The sequence below is a fragment of the Saccopteryx bilineata genome, chromosome 1 (assembly GCF_036850765.1).
Source record: "Saccopteryx bilineata isolate mSacBil1 chromosome 1, mSacBil1_pri_phased_curated, whole genome shotgun sequence".
Taxonomy (NCBI): Eukaryota; Metazoa; Chordata; class Mammalia; order Chiroptera; family Emballonuridae; genus Saccopteryx; species Saccopteryx bilineata.
The window spans coordinates 346,437,902-346,462,209 of NC_089490.1; the positions used below are offsets into that span (position 1 = coordinate 346,437,902).

Genomic DNA, 24,308 nt, shown 5'->3' on the forward strand with positions numbered 1-24,308 from the left:
TTTCCCTCCCATCCGCTCCCAAGGAGGCAGTGTGCTAAGTGAATGCTTCCGGGCTTAGTTCTGGGCCCTGAGCAACTACTTACTGGATAATGTGGGCGAGTTGCCATTTGGGGGTTGGGCTCTTCAATTCCTTCTTGCTTCTATTCTACTTGACAAGCATTTCCTAGGGGCCTCTTAGGTACCTGGGTCTGTGCTGGTGCAAGACAGTTTCTGTTTTGGGAACTCTTGTGGGCTCAGTCCAGCCATCAAAGGACTAACTGAGACTGTGTGAGGCAGGAAGGGGCTGTAGAAAAAGGAATGTGAATGATTTGGGGTCAGTGAAGTGGGTTAAAGCTCTGCCCCTTACCCCCAGTCCCTTGCTCCTCTCCCAGCCTAGAGCCGCCAATCCCCAAACTGAGCTGCAAAGCTCCTGACCAGTTACACTGCCCTCACCACACACCTCCTGCTATTACTGCCAGCCCTCCTGACTGGTCTGAAGGGAGTCCTGAGATCCTGGGTTCGAGCGGCTCGGGAAAGGGGCCTGAGTTCTGGAGACCCTCTGGCCTTGGAAGGGGTCTGCTCCTCATCTTCCCATCCTATGGGATTCTGGTGGGAGTTTCAGAGGCTTTTCTTGTCTCATCACCTAAATCTCTCAGACAAAGAAGAACTTCCTGACTCTCATCCTCAGTGCACTCTCACCTTCTATTTCTTCAAGTTCTCCAGGTCCCTGATCATTTATGTCACCCAGATCAAGATCTCAACCCCCTCTGCCCACCCAGCCCCAAGCCCTGGTTCTGACAGGCCTAAGGAGGGCTTGGTGGAGGCTGGATTTCCAAAGAACTATCCTCCAAGTTTTCAAAGATCCATTGTCCGAGAACACCTTAGACTCCAGCCAGGTCTTCCTGCTGCCCCCAGCCTGTGCCCTCTCTTCACCAGGAAGTCATGGTGGTGTCTCCCTCCGGCGGCTCACTGCGGCCTCTGTCTCACTGCTCTGTCACTGGCGGCCCCTCAGTGATCTTCATCCTTCCTGCCATTTGCAGAGACACTCCCAGGATCCATGTTCAGGGGACGGTGGGAGAAAGAGAGGCCTGGGCACCCCTGCCCCCACGGGGCTCAGCTCCCCTCTGGGCTTCATCCCTCGCCACTTCCGACCAAAGGGGGCGGGCAGCACAACAGTCAAGATCGTCTTGAAGGAGAAACATAAGAAAGGTGGGGACTGGGACCTCCGCCAACCCCTGAAGTGGGAAAGGGGGGTCCCAATGGCTCCTACCTCCCATTCCTGTACCCCTGCCTCAGTGATTCTCTAATTTCAATGTGGCTGTGAGCTTACAGACTCATAGAACATCCAAACTGAAGGTGCCCTTAGAGGACATCAGGTCTAATCCCCCCTTAGACAGATGAGGACACTGAGGTTCAGAGTACTGAGGTAGAGACAGAGCCAGCCCCGGGACTGGGGCTGTGTATTTTTGAGCATCTGCCATGTCTTTGCTGGGAATCCAGGAGCACAGAACAGAGAGATGGAAAGTGGTCCCTGTCCTGGAGGGGCTGCAGACATAGCAATAAGTTACTATAACCAGGGAATGCTGAGGGAAAGTTTTTTACAAAGGACGGACTGAGCAGCGCTGGGGTGCCGGAGGACAGCGGGGGTGGAGCGAGGAAAGAAGGCCAGAGGGGCAGCCGTGTCAGAGTGGGAGGGCACCCCACTGCCGCAGTGGGGGTGGCTGCAGAGCTGTCATCCAGCCCTTTCTTTGTACAGATGGGACATTGAGGCCAAAAAATGGGAAGGGACCTGCTAAGCTCTCAGCCAGGTAGTGACAGAACTTGATGTCAGATCTCCCATGGTGAGGCCAGCCCCCTCCTCGCTCCACCAGGCGGGCTGTGAGGGCAGGAATAGGGCTCTCCTTCTTCAGCAAGTCCTTACTGGGCACATCTCATCCCTGAGTGCTGAGATAGGGTGACAGCAGGGACGTGGGGCCGGTTTTATACCCTGGCCTCCACTTCACAGGCAGTGTGGTTGAGCCAGACTGGTGGAGCAGGGGCTCCCAAGGCCCCACCTCCTATAACTTGACTCTGGCCAGAGTGCAAGGCACTGACTGATCCTTCTCCCTCTCTGCCCTCCTTGGCCCAGCCTGTGTGCATGGCGGGAAGACGTACTCACATGGGGAAGTGTGGCACCCAGCCTTTCGCTCCTTTGGACCCCTGCCCTGCATCCTGTGCACCTGTCAGGACGGCCGCCAGGACTGCCAGCGGGTGACCTGCCCCACTGAGTACCCCTGCCATCACCCCGAGAAAGTGGCTGGAAAGTGCTGCAAGATTTGCCCAGGTACAAAGGATGCCGGGGGTGGGGGCAGGGAGGGTGCTAACCAGAGTGAGCCCTGGTCTCTCTCCCCAGGGCCCAGACACTTGGGACATCTCTAACATGGACGGGGCATGGACTCAGAGCCATAGAATGCAGGGTTTTTAGATGCACAGAATGTTAGAAGCACAGCAGTGGAAAAATGCCAGTCTTGTAATATATTACTTGTGGAAGCATCATCTAATGTTTCAGAGACAGATTCATGGACTCTCAGACATATATGCATAGAATCAAAGTGTTCTGCATTCCATAAAGTCTTAACATCTTAGGATATTAGGACTTTTAAGAGAAATAGCCAGTGTTTATTGAATTCATGTAATCCTCACCACAATGAACAAGAAAGGTATCTATCTTCATTTTACCGAACAAGAAGATAAATTCCTTGTCCCAGGTCATTATAACTAACTGTAAGTGACAGAGCTGAGATTACTCCAAAGACCATGCTTTTGACCTCTGTTGACTTCCTTTAAACTTCATCTTCATGTGGGAAAACTGAGACCCAGAAAAGAGGAAGGACTTTCCTAAGTCACACAGCAAGGTAGCAGTAGAGCTGGAACTAGAACTCAGGCTTCCAGACTTGCCAGCCGAGTGCCTTCAACAATGTCACGTGACCCTAGGATTGATGAGTGTGCCAAAGGAAACATCAGAGTATGTCACTGAGAAGCAAGGCCCGTGAGTGTCAACCGTAGCTGATGTGAGAGGCAGACCTATTTCCTACAGCCTAGAAAGAGGGCAGGTGGGGTAAAAGGTGCAAGGTGAGGTTGTGCCCTGCCAACATCTGGTTCAAGGGCTGGGTTGGAAAAGCTGAAAGGAGAGGGACAGGGAAGAAATAGCAGGAAACATGCACAAGGACCTACTAGGGCCAGGAGATCTCACATATTCATTTAATTCTCACAATTCAGTTATTTCACAAATGAGATAACTGAGCGGCTGCAATTATCCTAAGTCTTCACCTACCCCAGCATTTAACAGCTGGGTATTCGTGCTTGTGTTAGCTTGCTTACCCACTTATTACTTACCTACCTTACCCTTGTGAGCTTAGACAAGTTACTTTACCTTTCTGAGCTTCAGACACGGAGCTGATGAAAATGCTTTCTGAATTGTAAATCAAAATCCAAACATAAGGAATGACTATTATTTAACAGAGTAAGACACTATTGGGATAGGGTCAGGGAGGGAGCGTGATGGGCGGAGCCTGGAACACGAGGGGCGGGTCAGCCTGAATTCTCTCTGAGATTGGCTGACGCTCCCTTCTGGGCTCCTTCACAAACATACCTGGTCTGGGGGCTGGGCTCTGCCACCAGCACCCAGTCCACTTCCTTCTAAAAATATTGAGACTGTAACAGGTCTTTGTAGATGGACATCTAAGGGCTTCGCAACTAGTAAGCGTCTAGAAGGGGGTGTAAATGTAGGGACTTAGTCCTTCATTTCCTGAAAAATAGTCCCGGAATGTTGGTACATGGAGAATGTTCTTGAAATTCCAGCATGTCAAAGCCTTAAGACTGTATCCACCCCAGGCACTAGACTGGCTTTGGTCGCAACAGAGCAACACCCCGGATGGGCAAAGCATCGCCCCCTGGTGGACATGCCGGGTGGATCCCGGTCGGGCACATGCGGGAGTCTTGTCTGACTGCCTCCCCTTTTCCAGCTTCAGAAAAATACAAAAAAAAAAAAAGACTGTATCCAAAAAACATTACCCCCATCCCTCATCTTCATCCTCACCCCCCCCCCGCCACTATAGTCGCCATCATTGTGATCACCGTCACCACCCCTTCCACCACTAGAACCACCACTGTCATTACTGCCATCAGCCCCTCAAGCCCTCTCAAACCTTTCATTCTGTGTGTGTTCACTGAGAGGCTGTTCTTGGTGTAAGTGACCCAAAGGACTTGGAAGACATGGTTCCTGCTCTTCACCTTGTGGGTCTCTTAAAGAGGAAGTATACCCAAGTGAAACAATTAACAAGGCAATGCAAGGCAGTATGGGATTAAGGGCATGAACAGGAGTCATAAGCAAGAAGTTTTAAAAGCTCTGGGTTAGAGGAAACTGTGGGCTGCCTAGAGGAGGTGGAAGATGAGCTGGGTCCTGACGGGTGAGAAGTTTTCTGATATGCTAATCAGTAGGGGTGAATGGGAGGCTGCCCCTCTCTGCTCCCTAGACACCTCCTTCTCTTCCCACGGCACCAGAAGTTTCCGAAGGACCATAGAGACCCTGAGGGGGATTCAGACCAGTGGCCCCTCTTTTTGAGTCTACCGGGGTGGGAGACAGAGCATTCACAAGCTCCTTGTCTCTCCAGAGGACAAGGCAGACCCTGGCCACAGGGAGATCAGTACTACCCGGTGTCCGAAGGCGCTGGGCCGGGTCCTCGTGCACACGTCAGTATCCCCAAGTCCAGACAACCTGCGTCGCTTTGCCCTTGAGCGTGAGGCCTCTGAGCAGGTGGACATCTACCTCTGGAAGCTGGTAAAAGGTGAGCATTGGCATACTCCCAGCTGGGTGTCCCCCTTCCTGGGCTCCAGGCCCATCAGGGGCCTTCTGGGCTCATTTTGTTGATCAAGTGCCTTTGGCCAGGAAGACCTGTCTCTGGCTGCCCTTCCAGGTTTAAGAGTTCCTGATTCCAAGATAGAGGGAGACACTGACTCGGTCTGGTTTTCTGATAAGCTCACCTACTCTGAGATGCCAGGGCCTCGAAGTGCTCCCTCTCCTTGGGGGGAAGGGGTTGTTGCACCTTGCAAGGAGTCAGGACAGAGTAACATCTACCCTGATAAAATAAAGTCATGTCTATTGATGGAATTCCAGCATTTTGTGAGGGGAGATCTTTTCAGGCAGGAGGGCTCTCACAGCATCCTCAAAACAGGAGGAATTTGAGGCTAGTCTCATTTAGCCTCTTCTATAGAGTAGATTCTATCCTTCCAAGGTAAGTTAAAATCAGACTAGATTTCTCATTCTGTGAGAAAGTCACCCTATTCAACAGGCTACTCATGTCACCAAATGAAGGTCAAGAGGAGTTTTCGTTGATAAGGAAATTGCTGAGAGTTCGGTTTTCTGGCTCTCTTGAGGACCCCTTCCCCCATGTGGAGTAAAGCAAATGAAACCCTTTAACCATGAGTCAGTTCTAAGGTCACTTTTCTCCACTGATGCATTTGGCTGAGGGTGGTGGTGGGGTGGTAAAAAAGGGGACCATAGGAAGGGGACAGTAAAGGGATAATAAGAATAATGACAATGATAATAACCAATGTGTGAAGCACTTTAGAGTTTGCAAAGTGCTTTCATGTTCATTATCTCATTTGATATTCAGCGATCCTGAGAGTTAGGTATTATTATCCCCATTTTACAGATGAGGAAACTGAGGCTCAGAGAGGTGAAGTACCTGGCTCAAGGCCACACAGCCAGTAAGTGGAGGAGCTAGAGCCCATGTCTTGTGACGTCAGATGCGGCTCTTTCCCTGCTCTACTCTGCCCCCTGTCGTAGGAGGAATGGACGAAGAAAGCGGAGCTGTTCAGCCTGGAGAAGAGAAGACTCAGGGGCACTGGCTTCGTGGCTCTGAAGGACTGCCCCAGGCAGAGGGAGCAGCTGTGTTCTGACTGACTGCAGGGGTCCATAAGCAGGGGATTTAGAATCAGACCTAGATTTAAATCCCAGCCCTACCATTTCTTAGCTGTGTGGCCTTGGGCAATCACTTGACCTCTGTGGGCCTCAGTTTTCACTTCTGTTAATTGGGGAGGAGGGTTTTTGGAGAATTAAGTGAAATAACATAGGTACAGGCCCTGACCTATAGTAGGTGTTAACAATGTCACTCTCCTTCTCATCCCACATTATTAACCCGGTTAGAATTGCAGTGAAGCAGGTTTGAGCCAATGAGAGGAAGCACTTTCTTGAACTTAAAGCCTTCCTGTAATGAAGGGAGGGAGCGAGCTCCACTCACGGGAGTGTGCAGGCAAGGGCCGGGTGCAGATTCTTCCCAGCTGGGGTGTAGCCCTTATCATTCTTTTGTACCTTGAGAGTCCATCGGTCCTGGACAGGTGTTGGCTACATGTTTACTCTGGGACACCCCCCCCCCTCCGCAAGGGCTGGGATCACAGACAGTAGTCCTTTGGTGACTTGAGTGTAACAAGAGCTCACTGGGAGCTGAGCTGGCCATGGAAGAGGGGTCTGGGACTGGACAGGATTTAGAAAGGCAAAAGGGGCGCACTGCAGGCAGGGCAGCAGCGACAGGCCCACACCCAGGCTCTAGAGCCCACGTTATATGCCCTGTGCTCTGTGATTGGTGTACGGCAGGCACTATGTATAATGTGCTTCATTTAATCCACATAAGAAACCTGAGGGCTGTGTATTAATACCCCATTTCGCAGATAAGAAAACTTAGTCTGAGAGGTAGAAATGACTCGCTCAAAGTCACACAGTTTAAGCAGTAAAGACTCAAATCCAGCTCTGACTGTCCCCAGTGCTGCCTCCACAGAAGTGAGCTTATGCTTTTAGAGAGGGACCTCAGGAAGGTCAAAGTATTCCCAGAATGATGCAGAGGTGGCCATGGTAGCTCAAGGCCAATCTCATTACCACCAGGCCCAGCAGAAAAGAAACGCGGTGGGGTGGGGTGTGTTGGGGCTTTTCAACTCCACAGTGACAGGCCCTACTATCCTGTCACTAGCAAACCTAAATGCCTCATCTACCTGCCATTGCCTCCCTGTCCCTGACCGTGGGAGTCAAACACTCCGACGGTGTGATTGTCAGTGGGAAATCTGCGCTGTTCTCTCATGCAGAAGAGTGGAAGCTGCAGGCCTCGGAGGCTGGGCGAGGGAGTAGAAGTTTGAGCTGGAGACAAACTGAGCAGGTGGATGTTGAAACCTGGGCTAAGTGAGGCCACACCACAGTGGGGGAGCCCCAGACTCCAGAGCTGAACAGAGAGTGGGCTTAAGGTTAAGGGCCTTTTAGATTCTGGAGTTCCAGAATAGAAGGGGCCTTAGGGTTCTTAATTCCTACCCCACCTAGGAAGGAAGTCCCCCTTTGGCCTTGCTGCCGGTCTCTAGTGCACACACCCCCACCCACCTCCAGACAGGTGATTGACTTATCCCCATCTCGTGCTCATGATATAGCCTTGGCCTTTGGAGTGAGTCTCTCCCACATCCTGGCCCTTGGCACCTGGGCTTGGGATCTCAAGGACATTTCTGGCCTCCTGGGCCTGAATCTCAAATCTGTGCTGTGCATTGCCCTTGGTAGGCTCCCATAACCAAGGCCAGTTCTTGGTTTCCTTGAGGGTGGTGCTGGCCTAGCAGAGGCCTTGCTGTCACATCTATTCTTTCTGGCCACTGACCCTAGTGGTAACAGTTGGTGTGACCTCATAGCCCATGTGCACAGGGCCTCAGCCCCCCGTGTGGTGCTAGTGGCCAGCTCCCCATGGAATGCAAACATCAGGAGATCCAGAATAATACCTCATTCCCTTTCCAGGCCTGGTCTGGCATGGACTAGGCATGCATGGATTTATTCATCCATCCATCCATCCATCCATCCATCCATCCATCCATCCATCCAGGGATTCATTCATTCATTCATTCATTCATTCATTCATTCATTCCACGTGCCTAACGTGTGTGGGCCTGGCTTAGGGGACCCTGAGAGAGGAAAGCCCTCCAGGAGTTCCTAGTCTGGTAGGGGAGGCAAGAATAGACACAATGATAGCACATTAGAAATAGATGCAATCACCAACAGAAGCCAAGAGCTGTGGGTTGTTATAACTTCCTCCTTGGGATCCAAGGAAGAAGGAAGTTATATCTTCTTGGGGGTGGTGGTGGTGGTAAAGAAAGACTTCTCAACTAAGGTTTGGAGGATGAGTAGTTTACCTGGTGGCAATAGGAGAAGAAGTTCCAACAGTGGGGTGGCATATGTAAAGGCTTGGCCCCTCAGGGACCTTCAAGTAGTTGGTCTGGGCTGGAGCACAGGCAAGGCCACTCGGGGGGCTGGGGAACAGTGCTGAAAGGGGACCTACAACTCTGACACTTAGTGTCTTGGTGTCTGAATAAGCATAACTATTGATTTTTATTATTAATTCTGTGCCCAGAAAAAAAGCTTGATCAGTCCATACATGCCTGGCAGCCTTCCTTCCTTCCTCCTGTCCTCCCTCTCGCCCTCCCTCCTTCAACCCTCCCTTCTGAACTGTGGACAGCCAATGGTGTGAGAGCAGAATGGTGATGGTGACAGGAGCAGGGCCAGCAGAGAGGTGATGAGAGGTCAGGGAAGGGGAATGACAGGAAAACGTGTATTTTTGAATGACAGTAACTAGGATCATAGGTTAAGAGGAGGAGGAAAAGTGGTCAGAAATCTAGTGCAGTGACTCAAGCAAGACATGAGGGGGCCTAAGTGGGGAGAGTAGTAGTGGGGAGAGGAAAACAGATCCCAAATATTTAAGAAATTGAGTCCACAGGATTTGGTGTCTGATCAGAATAGAGAAGAGAGGGAAGTGATAGGGTCCATTCCAAGTCTAAGTCACCCCGTTTTCCTGATCCATTGTCTTGCCTTTCCTGCTTATGCCTTTGTCTCTGCCCTCAGGAATCTTCCACTTGATTCAGATCAAGAAAGTCAGGAAGCAAGACTTCCAGAGAGAGGCGCAGAACTTCCGGCTGCTCACTGGCACCCACGAAGGTGGGACCTGGGGCTGAGACTGGGGCCTGGGAAGAGAGCTGGCGGGAGGCCAGGGCCTCTTGGGGAGTTTCAGCCTGCTGGTGCCCGGAGGGGGGGCTGTGAGCCACAGACGTCAGTTCCCAGCACAGGAATCCAGTGGGCGTCTGCGCCAGAGATTTCTCAACTCCGGTGCTTAGGAGCGGGAGGATAAAGCAGAGCCTTGCCTGGATTTGGTCTTGAAATGAGGGACCCAGGGCTGTAGAGGAGGGCGGTCTGAGCCCCACACCCTTGTGCTGCCTCTTCCCTCTCTACTGGAACATTTCCCCTGGAACTCTCTTAACGACTTCTTTCTGATGCCCTTAATTTGCTGTATGACACTGAGGCAGATTAGATCCAGGTGGGGCTTCAGCTGGGGGGGGGAACCACAGATGGCAGTGTCACCAACAAGTGTCAGGAAAGCAGCTCAGCCCCCAGTTCTTGGTTGAAGGTGGGGTCAGGTGCCAAAATTAATCTGGATATAGGGGTATGATGGGGACACCTGCCTCATTCCTCCCTGTGGGTTCCAAACCCTGGCCCACACAGTTCCCCTCGCCATTTTTCTTATACCAGCCACTCTGCTTCTGTTGTACAAACATATGCACACACACGCACACGCATACACACACGCACACACACAGACAACTCTTCTGCTTTCCTCCATGCAGGTCACTGGAACGTCTTCCTAGCCCAGACCCCGGAGCTGAAGGTTATGGCCAGTCCAGACAAAGGGACCAAGACCTTATAACAAAGACCTAAACCGTTGAAGATATGAGCTTTATAGTTTTTGTTGTTATATATTAATAAATAAGTTGCATTATCCCTCAGTCCTGCTTGCAGGACTGTTTGTATCTACTGTTTGTATCTACTGTTCTCATGTTCTCACAGTGACTACAAGGCAGGCCTGGTTATCCCCATTTTACAGGGCTGGAAATTGAGATGCAGAAGGGGCAGAGACTGGCCCCTGTCCTCAGGTGAGTTGTTATAGGAGCCAGGGCTAGTTTCCCCAGCCTCCCTACCCGGGCTCATGTCTGCCCCTGTGGCCTCTTTCCTGCTCTGTACTGCTTCTGTCCCCGGCCCTCAGCTAAGGCACCTCCAACCTTTACGGGCAGCCCCCTCCACGGCTCTTTGGTATTCGCCTAAGAAGGGGGACTGACTCTAGTTAGCCAATGGAGGTGGTGAATGGAGCCTCAAAGCACTTCCCCAGCACATGTTTCAGGGATCCCTCCCTATAATTGTCAGCCTTACTTTACAATGAGGAAGTGGAGTTTAGGGTGAGCAGTAATATGTCTGAACCCAAGGAGCAGGTCAGTGGCCGATTTGGAAGCCAATGCCAGGTCTCATGCTCCAGGCCGGCATTCCTCCCCCATTTTGCTGTGACCAATGTTCTAAGCTCAAATATGCTCACCTCAAAGGGTATCCAAGACTTGGCAGTCAGGTTGGCAACCCTGGCAACCTGGTCTGAGATGAAGGCCTAACAGTTACAATCAAAGACAACATCAAGCCCTGGCCGGTTGGTTCAGTGGTAGAGCGTCAGCCTGGCGTGCAAGGGGTCCCGGGTTCGATTCCCGGCCAGGGCACACAGGAGAAGCGCCCATCTGCTTCTCCACCCCTCCCCCTCTCCTTCCTCTCTGTCTCTCTCTTCCCCTCCCGCAGCCAAGGCTCCATTGGAGCAAAGATGGCCCAGGCGCTGGGGATGGCTCCTTGGCCTCTGCCCCAGGCGCTAGAGTGGCTCTGATCACAACAGAGAGATGACCCGGAGGGGCAGAGCATCGCCCCCTGGTGGGCAGAGCGTCGCCCCCTGGTGGACGTGCCGGGTGGATCCCGGTCGGGCACATGTGGGAGTCTGACTGTCTCTCCCCGTTTCCAGCTTCGGAAAAATACAAATAAATAAATAAATAAATAAATAAAATAAAGACAACATCAATAATTTATCCTGTCCACATGTACAGTTCCTTACAATTTCAAAGACATATTAAAGCCCATGATTCCACTTAAGGTGAAAAGTGTAGGAATTACACCCATTTTATTTTATTTTTAAAAACTAATTACTTTTTATTCCATCTTTCACCCTCTCCCCTTTGGCAACCATTCGATTGATCCCTATATCTGGGTCTGTTTCTGTTTTGTTTTTTCACATTCTACATATAAGTGATTTCATATGGTAACTCTCTTTCTCTGTCTGATTTATTTTTCTTAGCATAATACCCTCTAGGTCCATTCATGTTGTCACAAATGGCAAAATTCCATTGTCTTTTATTGCTGAATAATATCCATTGTATACATACCACATCTTCTTTATTCATTCATCTATTGATGGACACTTAGGTTGCTTCTATAATTTGCCTATTACTAGTAAAATTGCAATGAGTATATCTTCTCAAATTTGTATTTTTGTTTTCTTTGGATAAATATCCAGAAGTGGAATTGCTGGATGGTATGACAACTCTGTTTTTAATTTTTTGAGGAATCTCCATACTGTTTTCCACAGTGGTTGCACCAGTCTGCATGCCCACCAGCAGTGTATGAGCATTCCCTTTTCTCCACATCCTCACCAACACTAATTTGTTGATTTATTGATAATAGGCATTCTGACAGGTGTGAGGTGGTATCCCATTATATTTGAATCTGCATTTCTCTGACAATTAGTGATTTTGAGCATCTTTTCATATATTTTTTGGCCATCTGTATGTCCTCTTTGGAGAAATGTCTGTTCAGGACTGCCCAAATTTACATTGGATTGTTTTTTAGGGGAGGTTGGTTAAGTTTTTTGTTTTTCTGGTTGTTTTTTGGGCTTTTTTGTTTTTGTTTTTTACAGAGACAGAGATAGATGAAAAGCCTCAATCATCAGTTTTTCGTTGCAACACCTTAGTTGTTCATTGATTGCTTTCTCATATGTGCCTTGACCGTGGGCCTTCAGCAGACTGAATAACCCCTTGCTCAAGCCAGTGACCTTGGGTCCAAGCTGGTGAGCTTTGCTCAAACCAGATGAGTCCGCGCTCAAGCTGGTGACCTCAGAGTCTCGAACCTGGGTCTTCGGCATCCCAGTCCGATGCTCCATCCACTACGCCATCGCCTGGTCAGGCGGTGTTAAGTTTTATGAGTTTCTAATTTATTTTGGATGTTAACCCTTTATTAGATGTAGCATTTGAAAATATCTTCTCCTATTCAGTAGGTTGTCTTTTCATTGTGTTGTGGTTTCCTTTGCTGTGCAGAAACTTTCTAGTTTGATGTAGTCCCATTTGTTTATTTGTTTTCTGTTTCCCTTGCCCAAGTAGACATGTCCAAAAATATACTGCTAAAAGCAGTGTCAAAGAGTGTACTGCCTATGTCTTACATTTAAGTCTTTAATCCATTTTGAGTTTATTTTTGTATTTTGTGTAAGGAAGTGTCCAATTTAACTTTTTTTTGCTTCTATCTGTTCAATTTTCCTAATACCACTTATTTAGAGGCTGTCTTTACCTCATTGTGCATCCTTGTCTCCTTTGTCATAGATTAATTGACCATATAAACAAGGATTTATTTTTGGGCTCTCTATTCCATTGGCCTATGATTCTGTTTTTATGTGAGTACCCTACTGTTTTGACTATAGTAGCTTTGTACTGTAGTTTGATATTAGGGCATGTGATACATCCCATTTTGTTCTTTCTCAAAGTTTCTTTGGCTATCAGGGTTATTTGTGGTTCCATATAAATTTTAGGATTAGCCTGACCTGCAGTGGCACAGTGGATAAAGCGACCTGGAATGCTAAGGTTACTGGTTCAAAACCCTGGGTTTGCTCAGTCAAGGCACATATGAGAAGTAACCATGAGTTGATGCTTCCCACTCTTCCCCTCCCTTTCTCTCTTTTTCTCTCTCTAAAATCAATAAATAAAATCTTTAAGAAAATAAAAAGAAATAAATTTTAGGATTAGATGTTTGAATTCTGAGAAGAATGTCATTGGTATTTTAATAAGGATTGCATTGAATTTCTATATTCTTTAGGTAGTAAAGACATTTTAATAATATTAATCCTTCCAATCCATGATCATGGTCTATCCTTTCATTTATATGTATCCTCTTTAATTTCTATTTTCAATGTCCTATAGTTTTCAGAGTATAGGTTTTTTTGTTTGTTTGTTTTTTTGCTTAAATTTATTCCTAGGCATTTAATGCTTTTTGATGCAATTGTAAATGGCACTATTTTCTTAATTTCTCCTTCTGATGATTTATTATTGGTGTATACAAATGTGATAATAGTGCTACCCCAGTTTTCTTTTTGTTTCTATTTGTAGGGAATATCTTTGCCATTCTTTCAGTTTCAGTCTGTTTGTGTTGGCATTTAATCCCTTTACATTTAAAGTGTTTATTGCCATTTTGTTAACTTTTGGTTGTTTTTATAGTTCTCCTGTTTCTTCTTTTCTTGATCTTTTGTGGTTTTCTGGGGGAGAGGTTGTTTTTTGTTGTTGTTTTTTAAAAGTGTTTTATATGAGTTACTTTCTCTTCGTTCTTTGTATATCTTGTTTTAGGTTTTTGGTTGATGGTTACCATGAGGTTTACGTATGTTTTTCTAGAATAGTAGAATAGTCTATTTTAAGCTGATAGGCATTTAAGTTCAAATATATTCCATAAGGATTACATTTTTACTCCCCCTCCATGCTTTATGTTTTTGTTGTCATGTTGTAGATCTTTTTGCTTGTGTATCTCCTATTATTATAGTTTGAGTTTGATACTTTTTTCTTTTGACCTTCATAGTAGTTTTTTTTGTTTTGTTGTTTTTTTGGTTTTTTTTTTTTTTTTTTTTGTATTTTTCTGAAGTTGGAAATGGGGAGAGACAGTCAGACAGACTCCCGCATGCGCCCGACCGGGATCCACCCGACACGCCCACCAGGGGCGACGCTCTGCCCACCAGGGGGCGTTGCTCTGCCGCGACCAGAGCCACTCTAGCGCCTGGGGCAGAGGCCAAGGAGCCATCCCCAGTGCCCGGGCCATCTTTGTTCCGATGGAGCCTCGGCTGCGGGAGGGGAAGAGAGAGACAGAGAGGAAGGAGGGGGGGGGTGGAGAAGCAAATGGGCGCTTCTCCTGTGTGCCCTGGCCGGGAATTGAACTCCGGTCCCCCGCACGCCAGGCCGACGTTCTACCGCTGAGCCAACCGGCCAGGCCCCATAGTAGTTTTTTAAATGTCTGATTCACTGTATTTATTAAATATTTAGCTTCACCTGTGAGACTTTTACCTTTCTTATATTTTTCTTGGTTCTAGTTAGGGCCTTTCCTTTTCTACTTAAAGGAGACCCTTTAACATTTCTTATAAAGCTGGTTTAGTGATGATGAACTCCTTTAGTTTTTGGTTATCTGGGAAATTTCTCTCTCTCTCTCAATGCTGAATAATAACCTTGCTATATAAATAACTCTAGGTTATAGGTTTCTTTCTTTCAGCACTCTAAAGATGTCCCTTCTGGCCTGTACATGTTGCTGTTGAGAAATCAGCTGAAATTGTTATGGTGTTTTGTCTGTAATTCGATATTTTCCTCTTGCTTCCTCCAAGATTGTCTCTTTATTTTTAATTTTGCCATTTTAATTACACTATTTCTTGGTGTGGGTCTCTTTGGGTCCATTTTCTTTGGAACTCTCTCTCTCTCTCTCTGCTTCCTGGACCTGAATGTCCATCTCCTTACCCAGGTTATGAAAGTTTTCAACCATTATTTCTTTAAATAAAGTTTCTGTTTCTTTCTCTATTTTCCTTCTGGAATGCCTATTATGTGAATGTTTGAACTCACCATGTTATCCCAGTGTTCCCTTAAACTGTCCTTGGATTTTAAGATTCTTTTTCTTATTGCTGTTCTAATTGGTTGATTTTCCTTAGTCTGTTTGCAGGTCACTGATCCATTCTTCTGTGTTAGTTAATCTGTTGTTGATTGCTTCTAATGTGTTTTTTTCATTTTAGTTATTGTATTCTTCAGTTTTCCTTGGTTCTTTATTATACTTTCTAACTCTTCGTGAAAGTTCTCCCTAAGTTCCTCTAGTTGGGTGAACATCCTATGACTGTTTTCTTTGAATTTTTCATCAGGCAAATTATTTATCTCCATTTCTATAGGATTTTTTCTAGAGATTTTTCTTATTCTTTCATTTGAGGGATATTATTCTGTCTTTGCATTTTGTTTAACTTTCTGTGTTTGTTTATATGAATTAGACAAATAGCTATCTCTCTCAGCCTTGAAAAAGTTGCCTTATATAGAGCAGCCTCTATGCAGGCTGTGTGTGTCGGTGGCTTTGGCTGGCTGGTCGGAGCCAAGCAGGTGCTTAAAGGCGTCCAGGGCACTGCCTTACCAGCTGGAGCCATTCCAGAAGGGGAGGCCATGTGTGCCGTATGTTCTGTTGGTTGATTGTGCTTTGCTCTGTTTGGGGCCAAAACAGAGTCTGGTAATGTGTCCAGAACAAGACGAACAGATCCTGCAGGTAGGCTGGAGCCCCTGCCCACCCTATGGAGGTGGAGGGGGATGCAAACAATGGTGCTCACTTGCCCCTGGAGCCCAGAGAAGTCCCTTGGTTCTGGAGAGTTCCCACAGCTCCCCGGCCTTCTCTATACAGTCTCTCTCTTGTTTGTTGTACCAAAAGTGGTCCCATATAGAGGCTGCCTCTGTGTAGGCTCTACATGCTAGGTAGTTTGGGAACCTGGTTGGAGCTGAGCATGTGGTTACAGAGCCTGGGGCACTGCTTTGCCTCCCTTTGCTCAGAGGCAAAAAGCTCCAGGCCTGGTAGTTGTGAACAAGAGGTGGTGGCCTTGCAGGCAGACCAAATCACCCAAGTGGGGCTCCCAGCTGGCTCCTCTGACCTAGACAGTTCCTGAAGCTCCTGGACGGCTCCTGCAGCTTCCCAGCCTTCTCTGTTTGGTCTCTTTATCTTGCTTGTTGGTCAGAAGCTGTTCATTTGGCCTTCAGTTGTCTCTCCAGAGTAATTGTTCCCTATATATGTGTGTGTATTTAAGTTTGCTCATAGGAAGGGGCAAGTTTAGTGACTTCTTATACTGCCAACATCTTGGACCTCCCTTACTCTCATTTTAGAGGAGAGAACAGAGACTCAGGATCAGCCAGTGTCTTACCCCAGCCTCACAGGGATGAGTGGTAAAACCAGGACTAGAACTTTGGTCTCCTGACTACCAGAACCATGTTCTCTCCCCAGTATAGCCACACATACCCCACCCCCAGCCTGACTGAAGCCATGGAGAGATAGTGTAAAGTGCCCTGTTGACTGGAGTTCTGCCACTTCCAGCCACTTAGAGGGCTCCACCTATTGTCTCCAGAGCCTAGTCATGTGCCTGGGTGTCTGAGGTCTGGGAAGTATATATCCTACCAGTGCTGCCCTCACTGAGCAGGGCCAGTGTCACCCTCCTCAAACTCCCTCTGCCAGTTTCCAGGGGCCTGGTTTGAGACTCTAGGGTTTGAGAATCTTCCCCTCATTCTCTGAGTCAGAAGAGCCTCTTCACAGTCTCTGCCTGCCTCTTGTAGAGAAGACCAGCTTGCTTGCCATGTGGGGTTCACTTGAAACTCTGAGGATGTGTTTTGAGCATCCTGCATTTAGACATTACTTTTTTTTTTTAATTTTATTTATTCATTTTAGAGAGGAGAGAGAGAGGGAGAGAGAGAGACAGAGAGAGAGGAGAGAGAGAGACAGGGGGGAGGAGCTGGAAGCATCAACTCCCATATGTGCCTTGACCAGGCAAGCGCAGGGTTTCGAACCGGCGACCTCAGCATTTCCAGGTTGACGCTTTATCCACTGCGCCACCACAGGTCAGAGCATCCTGCATTTAAAACATAGTCATTCACATGGTGAACTCTGGCCATCCTCCAGCCTAGCTCGATGTCTTTGTCTCAGTGAAGCCTGCCCTGCCCTGCCACACCCATCCCACCTCTGCCCCCTGCACAGTGGCCCCTCTCCTCTGCTGGAGGATGAGGTTGGAGGCAGGGTTCTGTCATCAAAAGGCAGCTCTGGGGCCTCAGGACAGGACTGGATTTCCCTGGACACTTTTCCTGGTGTTGTAGGACAAATGCCTTCCTGATTTCTCTGATGAGCTTATCCAAAGCTTATGGTGTTCTTCCCAAACCTCTTTCACCAGGGGAGGCACATTTAGTACATCAGTACCTCCTCACTTTGGTTCAGACTTTTTTGAGTGTGTAAACACAAGGCTTGCCGTGGGAATCTCTAAGAGGCTCCCCATGGTTTTATACCTCTCTGAGTAGTCTTCCCCTTCCGTGTATTCATTCATAAAACACTCTCCGAGTTAGTCTGGGGTATGCCTTATGCTAAACCACTGACACACTGTAAGGAACCAATATGACCCTGCCTCTCTATAGGGAGCCGAAGTCTTAATTGGAGGCTGAGAGAAGAGCTAACCGCTGTGCCAGCAGGGCAGTGGGGAGGACGGCCCTGCTCAGATGAGGACCTCTCAGCAGGCTATGAAGATGAGTAGGAGTTAGAAGAGAAGGTAGAGGGACAGAAGGGAGTGGGTAATGGCACAGGAAGAGACAGATGTATGGAAGATAAAAATAGCATGTTATAAATTGACTCAAACAGCTTGGTATTGTTGGATAAGAAAGCTTGAAGCAAGGAGCAAAGGAGAGGCTGCTTCCCGGCCAAGAAGCTGTAGCTTCATCTCGAGGGCAGCACAGAGCCCTGGAAGGGTCAGATTTGCAGTTAGAAAGCTAGCTCTGCCTGCTGGGAAGAACGGTGTGGTAGAGTGAGGTAGTGACTCTAGGGTGGGAATCTACATGAAGTATGACAACATCTTGATCTCCATCACCTCTCCTGCTAGGCTGTTGTCATACCTCATGTCTGAAGCTAGGGCGGGAATCTACATGAGGTATGACAACAGCCTAGCAGGAGAGGTGATGGAGATGGAGATGGAGATGGAAGGGAAGGCAGAGCTGATGGCAGTCTGGACCTGGGCTGAAGGAAAGGGCAGAGTCTGGTGTATAGCTGATGTCTCATGCGGAGACTGGGGAGGACCCACCAGTTCCAGCTGAGCTCCCAGCGCGTCTCAAGAGATGCCCTTTGGGTACATTATGTTATGGGTCTGGAAAAAAAGGCTGGGCCAGAGATGGGGATTTGGGAGCTGTTGGCCTGCAAGTGGTAACTAATGCCAGGAGATGGCAGACACTGGGCAGGGAGAGGTTGTAGAGTAGAAAGAGAAGGGGCACCAGGACATCACCCAGCAGAGGAGCCACCACAGGGGCCAGAGAGAAGCCAGGAGAGCACGGTGGCCGAGAGACCAGTGAGATGAGGCCTGGAAGGGCCCTCCGTGGGACAGGGGGCTTCTGGTGCCTGTGGCCGTGGACTATGTCAGGAGAGCTGGGGGTGTCGAGATGTCCGGGAGGAAAGGAAACAGACAAGTCTTTGAAGAACTAGTGGTAAAGGAGAGAGAGGGGCAGGACAGCAGCTGGCAGTGGATATGGGATGAGAGGAGAGCGATTTTTAGCTAGAGGAGAAGAAAGTAAGTCCTGAGGATGAAGCAGCCTCACAGAGAAGGGAAAATAGAGCAAAAGGAGTGAGTGAAGATGGAGGAAGTGAAGGGACAAGTTAAAATCCATTCTCTCTCAGCCACTAACTGGCTGCGTGTCTCCCCAGGAGTGTGAGGAGGGAGAAGGAAAGAGTCTCCCAGGGCTGCCCAGCTCTCCACTCCTGAGGCTCCCTGAGACTCCAGCAGGGTGTCCTGTGGGATCCACTGTCCTGCTTGGTGACCAGGCTCGCACAGCCCAGGCTCTGGGGGAAGTAGTCACATCCTCTCCCATATGCCAGGCCATTAGCTAACAAAACATATTAAAGCCCCTTGTCTCATTTAATCCCTAGGACAACCCTGTGAGGTGGGGATTGTTGCATTAAGGCAGGGGTCCTCAAACTACGGCCTGCGGGCCACATGCGGCCCCCTGAGGCCATTTATCTGGCCCCCGCCGCACTTCCGGAAGGGGCACCTCTTTCATTGGTGGTCAGTGAGAGGAGCATAGTTCCCATTGAAATACTGGTCAGTTTGTTTATTTAAATTTTTTTTTCTTCATTTTTCTGAAGCTGGAAACAGGGAGAGACAGTCAGACAGACTCCCGCATGCGCCCGACCGGGATCCACCCGGCACGCCCACCAGGGGTGACGCTCTGCCCACCAGGGGGCGATGCTCTGCCCATCCTGGGCGTCGCCATGTTGCCACCAGAGCCACTCTAGCGACTGAGGCAGAGGCCACAGAGCCATCCCCAGCGCCCGGGCCATCTTTGCTCCAATGGAGCCTTGGCTGCGGGAGGGGAAGAGAGAGACAGAGAGGAAAGCGCGGCAGAGGGGTGGAGAAGCAAATGGGCGCTTCTCCTGTGTGCCCTGGCCGGGAATTGAACCTGGGTCCTCCACATGCTAGGCCGACGCTCTACCGCTGAGCCAACCGGCCAGGGCTGTTTATTTAAATTTACTTGTTGCCTGACCAGGTGGTGGCGCAGTGGATAGAGCGTCAGACTGGGATGCAGAGGACCCAGGTTCGAGACCCCGAGGTCGCCAGCTTGAACGCGGGCTCATCTGGTTTGAGCAAAAGCCCACCAGCTTGAATCCAAGGTCACTGGCTCCAGCAAGGGGTTACTTGGTCTGCTGAAGGCCTACGGTCAAGGCACATATGAGAAAGCAATCAGGTACATATAAGAAAGCAATCAATGAACAACTAAGGTGTTGCAACACGCAATGAAAAACTAATGATTGATGCTTCTCATCTCTCTCCATTCCTGTCTGTCTGTCCCTATCTATCCCTCTCTCTGACTCGCTCTCTGTCTCTGTAATTAAAAAAAAAATTAATAAAATAAACATTATTTTAAAAAAATTTTACTTGTTCTTTATTTTAAATATTGTATTTGTTCCCATTTTGGTTTTTTTTTTAAATTTAAAAAAATTAATAAAATAAACATTATTTTTTTAAAAATTTACTTGTTCTTTATTTTAAATATTGTATTTGTTCAATATTTTTGGGTTTTTTACTTTTTTTAAATTTTTTTAATTTTTTAAATTTTTACAGAGACAGAGAGAGAGTCAGAGAGAGGGACAGACAGGGACAGACAGACAGGAACAGAGAGAGATGAGAAGCATCAATCATTAGTTTTTCGTTGCTCATTGTGATACCTTAGTTGTTCATTGATTGCTTTCTCATATGTGCCTTGACCGTGGGCCTTCAGCAGACCGAGTGTCCCCTTGCTCGAGCCAGCGACCTTGGGTCCAAGCTGGTGAGCTTTTGCTCAAACCAGATGAGCCTGCGTTCAAGCTGGCGACCTCGGGGTCTCGAACCTGGGTCCTCCGCATCCCAGTCCGATGCTCTATCCACTGCGCCACCGCCTGGTCAGGCTGTATTTTACTTTAAAATAAGATATGTGCAGTGTGCATAGGAATTTGTTCATAGTTTTTTTTATAGTCCGGCTCTCCAACGGTCTGAGAGACAGTGAACTGGCCCCCTGTGTAAAAAATTTGGGAACCCCTGAGTTAAAGGATGAGGAAACTAAGGCTCAGGCAGAGTTAAATACCTAATCAAGACCCCACACTTGTAAATGGAGGCATTGGATTCCAGCTAAGGTCTGTGATTCTGAGTCCTGATGTGTCTCAGAGCCCCAGGGGCCAGGTCCTGGGCTGCGGCAGGCATGGCTGACCTAGGCTCAGAGCTTCTGTTCCACTTTGTTTTCCCAAGTAGCTTCCTGGCCCCAAAACTTGATCATCTTATTATGATGCCAAGTCTGGCCTCCAGGTTTCCTGGGGGGCTTTCTTCTCCTCTTCTTCCAGCATCTGTGAAGCCACCTCCCTCTGTCCCCCCACAAACTCTGGGCTCTGGGAAATGGCAGTGTTTCTGAGAAACAGGACGTGGCCTGTGGTTTACGGCTGGCCTGGGCGTGAGGCAAAGCCTGAGGCCCCACCAGACACAATGACATCTCCAGGGCAGCCCAGCCACCCTCCTTCCTCTCTCCCTGACCCCTGGAAGACACCCCCTGCCTGCCTTCTCTTCCCACAGGGTCAGTTATGGAAGATTAATAAGAAGTGTTGTGGGAATTTGGTTGAGGTTGGAAGTGGGTGGATGGGATGTATATCTATGAACAGGGAGTCATCACAGACCTTCTAAAATGAGAATTGGGACCTGGATCTCTGGCTCACAGCTCAAGGCTATTTGAATGACCACATGACATGTGATGTCTTTCTCTAGTCCCACGTTTATTGATCCTGAGCACAGAACTCACATAACTTTCCCAAAGTCAAACAGCAACCAAGAGTTGGGGCTGTTACTGGGACCTACAGGGTCAGACTCTAAAGTTTACTCTCTCTCTTTACCCCATGATGTCTGGGCCAAGGATGAGAACAGCCTTCTCACCAGCTCGCATGCCACCAGCCTCTCCCCTAAACCCCTTACCCTTCCCAGAAAGTCTTGCTTAACAACCCAGAACAATCTTTCAAAAACCACCAATCTTACCCTGTCTCTCCTTCATTAAGCCCCTCCTCCAATGCCTTCCCTCTGCCCTCAGGATAACATCGAAGCTCCCTCTCCTGGCCCTTTGGGATTTGGCTTCTGCTGCCTCTTCAGCCCCATTTTCCTCACCATCTCTCCCAGCAGCACCAGAGGGTCCAGTTTGCTTCCCTTTCTGACTGAGGTGGGCTGGATCCAGGCTCCAGGATGATCTGGATCACAGACTCTGATACCATCTGGACATTTTCTCTCTGTTGCCCCCTGCATATCAGCACTTTCTTCCCAACCAAAAAAAGCAGACAAGACACCATGCACTGCTTAGCAAGCACCCTAATAGCCCTAATCAGACAAAGTATAAAGGATATACCCTTCTGATTCCAATAAAAAGACTCTGGGGAATGACTCTGATCAGTCCATCCGTCTATCACAGTCAGTCTTCAGTAGTCAGGCATAAGGTAATAGAATTATATGATTGGCATAGGGGGAGCAGTTACCCCAAACAAAGAGGTGGGCAGCAAATGCATAATCACTAAAGGGATCCCTGTTCCCAGGCTACCATAGCTACAACTTCAGACCATTTCTTAAACCAGCATTCCCGCTTTCTGGAATACCTTTCCCTATGCTCTGCCTATAGTACTCCAGCTTGTCCTTCAAGTCCTCCTCAGGAAAGCCCTCCCTGGTCCCCTCTGCCTCCCAGTATTATACTCTCTTCTGTAATAAGACTCATCCTTCAATGTTGCAATGATCTGTTCCTAAAGCTTTCTCCCACTGGAGAGTAAGCTTCTTGAGTCAATGACCACATGGTGGTCATCTTTGCATTTACAGCGCCTACCTAGCATGGCCCCTGGTCCACAGGAGGCATTTAGTACATGTTTAGTGAAGGAGGAAATGCGGGATGAAAGAGTGACATTGATGGTGAATATAACAGTGGTGAGATGGCACTGACTGCTGATATACAGTAGGCGCTCAATAAGCAGCTGTTGAGCCCTTGAATGGTCCCATGACCACTGTCACTGCTGTCACGACTGCCACAACCATCTTACTGCCAGTTCCACCACCAGGACCATCCCTCACATTTGCAGGGCCCAGCTAGGAATACAAATGTAGTCTATGTATCAGAGTCTAAACATTTAGAAGTTATGAATCAAACTAACAAACTACTAAATAAATATGTTCTATCTTCCTACCTTTACAAATATACCTTCCTAATGACCTGGAAGGCCAAATCCAAATTTGACATTTTCACACTTCTCTGAATTCTTTTTCAGAACATGGAGGCACAGGGAACCAAACCCTTGGTCCCTGGCTTCCAGGTCTTGGCCCCTCTCCTCTCATTCCAACTCCATCCTGTAATGTGAGGGCACACCTGTGAACACCCCAGTCTGCATGTCTCTGGTGGTTTTATTTGTTTTTTGTGGTTTTTTGTATTTTTCTGAAGCTGGAAACGAGGAGAGACAGTCAGACAGACTCCCACATGTGCCCGACCGGGATCCACCCGGCACGCCCACCATGCTCTGCCCACCAGGGGGCGATGTTCTGCCCCTCTGGGGTGTCGCTCTGTTGCGACCAGAGCCACTCTAGCGCCTGGGGCAGAGGCCAAGGAGCCATCCCCAGCGCCCGGGCCATCTTTGCTCCAATGGAGCCTCGGCTGCGGGAGGGGAAGAGAGAGACAGAGAGGAAGGAGAGGGGGAGGGGTGGAGAAGCAGATGGGCGCTTCTCCTGTGTGCCCTGGCCGGGAATAGAACCCGGGACTTCTGCACGCCAGGCCGACGCTCTACCACTGAGCCAACCGGCCAGGGCTCTCTGGTGGTTTTAAAACATGTCTATGACTGCTTTTATCTCCTCTCATTGAGAAGTGTGGCTCATATCCCCTCCTCTTAAATCTAGGTGTGTTGTGAATCATTTGTAACAATAGAATGAAGCAGAAATTATGCTGGGTGACTTCCACAGCCAGAAAAGGCAATATAGCTACTGCTCTGTGTACTGAGATACTACTACTGGGGCCCTGAACAGCTATGTAAGAAGGCCAGCTACTCTGAGGCTGCCATGCCTCAGAGTGAGGAAGCCCAGAGCACACAGAGGCCACACACAGATACCCTAGTCCACAGCCCTAGCTGAGCTCCCAGCCAATTACCAGCATCAACTTCAGGTATGTGGATAAAGACCCCCTCCACTGACTTTTCCCAGCTGAGGCCCCACATGTTGTGGAGCAGAGGCAAACCATCCTCATGGTGCCTGGTCCAAGCTCCTGAGCCCAGTAATCACCGTGAACAAAACAAAATAGCTGTTTTGCCTGATCAGGCAGTAGTGCAGTGGATAGAGCATCGGCTTGGGACGCTGAGGACTCAGGTTCAAAATCCCGAGGTCAACGGCTTGCATGTGGGCTTACCAGCTTGAGCACAGGCTTGCCAGCTTGAGCATGGGATCATAGACATGACACCATGTTTGCTGGCCTGAGCCCAAGGTCACTGGCTTGGCTGGAGCCCCCTGGTCAAGGCACATATGAGAAGCAATTAATGAACAACTAAGGTGCCACAACTATGAGTTAATGCTTCTCATCTCTCTCCCTTTCTGTCTGTCTGTCTGTCTCCCTCACTAAAAAGAAAAAAAAAAAGGAAAAATAGCTGTTTCAAGCTGCTATTTTTTGAGGTAATTAGGTAGCAATAGTGACTGGAACAATGCCCAAGTTTTATCCAAGCACCTCCCCACCGATTTCCCCTGAAACTATCTCTCAGACTTAGAGAAAAAGGCTAGGGAAAATGATTGCACAGTCCTGGAAGCAGACTTGGGCTGTTTGGACAGAGAATCCAGGATCCTGGGTTCATCTAGAATGGGGGAAGGGGCACACATCCAATTGATCCTACAGAGTCCCCATGCTATGGG

General features: G+C 48.5%; 1 protein-coding gene across 2 annotated transcripts in view; it reads left to right on the forward strand.

Annotated features, from left to right (window-relative positions):
• Positions 1-9,746, forward strand: part of CHRDL2 (chordin like 2) — a 35,174-nt gene extending 25,428 nt beyond the window's left edge. The window contains exons 7-12 of one of the 2 annotated variants that reach the window (XM_066253719.1): positions 1,020-1,188; positions 2,108-2,302; positions 4,632-4,805; positions 5,673-5,727; positions 8,879-8,971; positions 9,655-9,745. In XM_066253719.1, the coding sequence (XP_066109816.1) occupies positions 1,020-1,188; positions 2,108-2,302; positions 4,632-4,805; positions 5,673-5,727; positions 8,879-8,971; positions 9,655-9,745 (777 nt within the window). Of the gene's footprint in view, positions 1-1,019; positions 1,189-2,107; positions 2,303-4,631; positions 4,806-5,672; positions 5,728-8,878; positions 8,972-9,654 lie in introns of both variants that reach the window. The other variant, XM_066253720.1, reaches the window with a different exon arrangement.
• Positions 9,747-24,308: the final 14,562 nt, after the last annotated feature.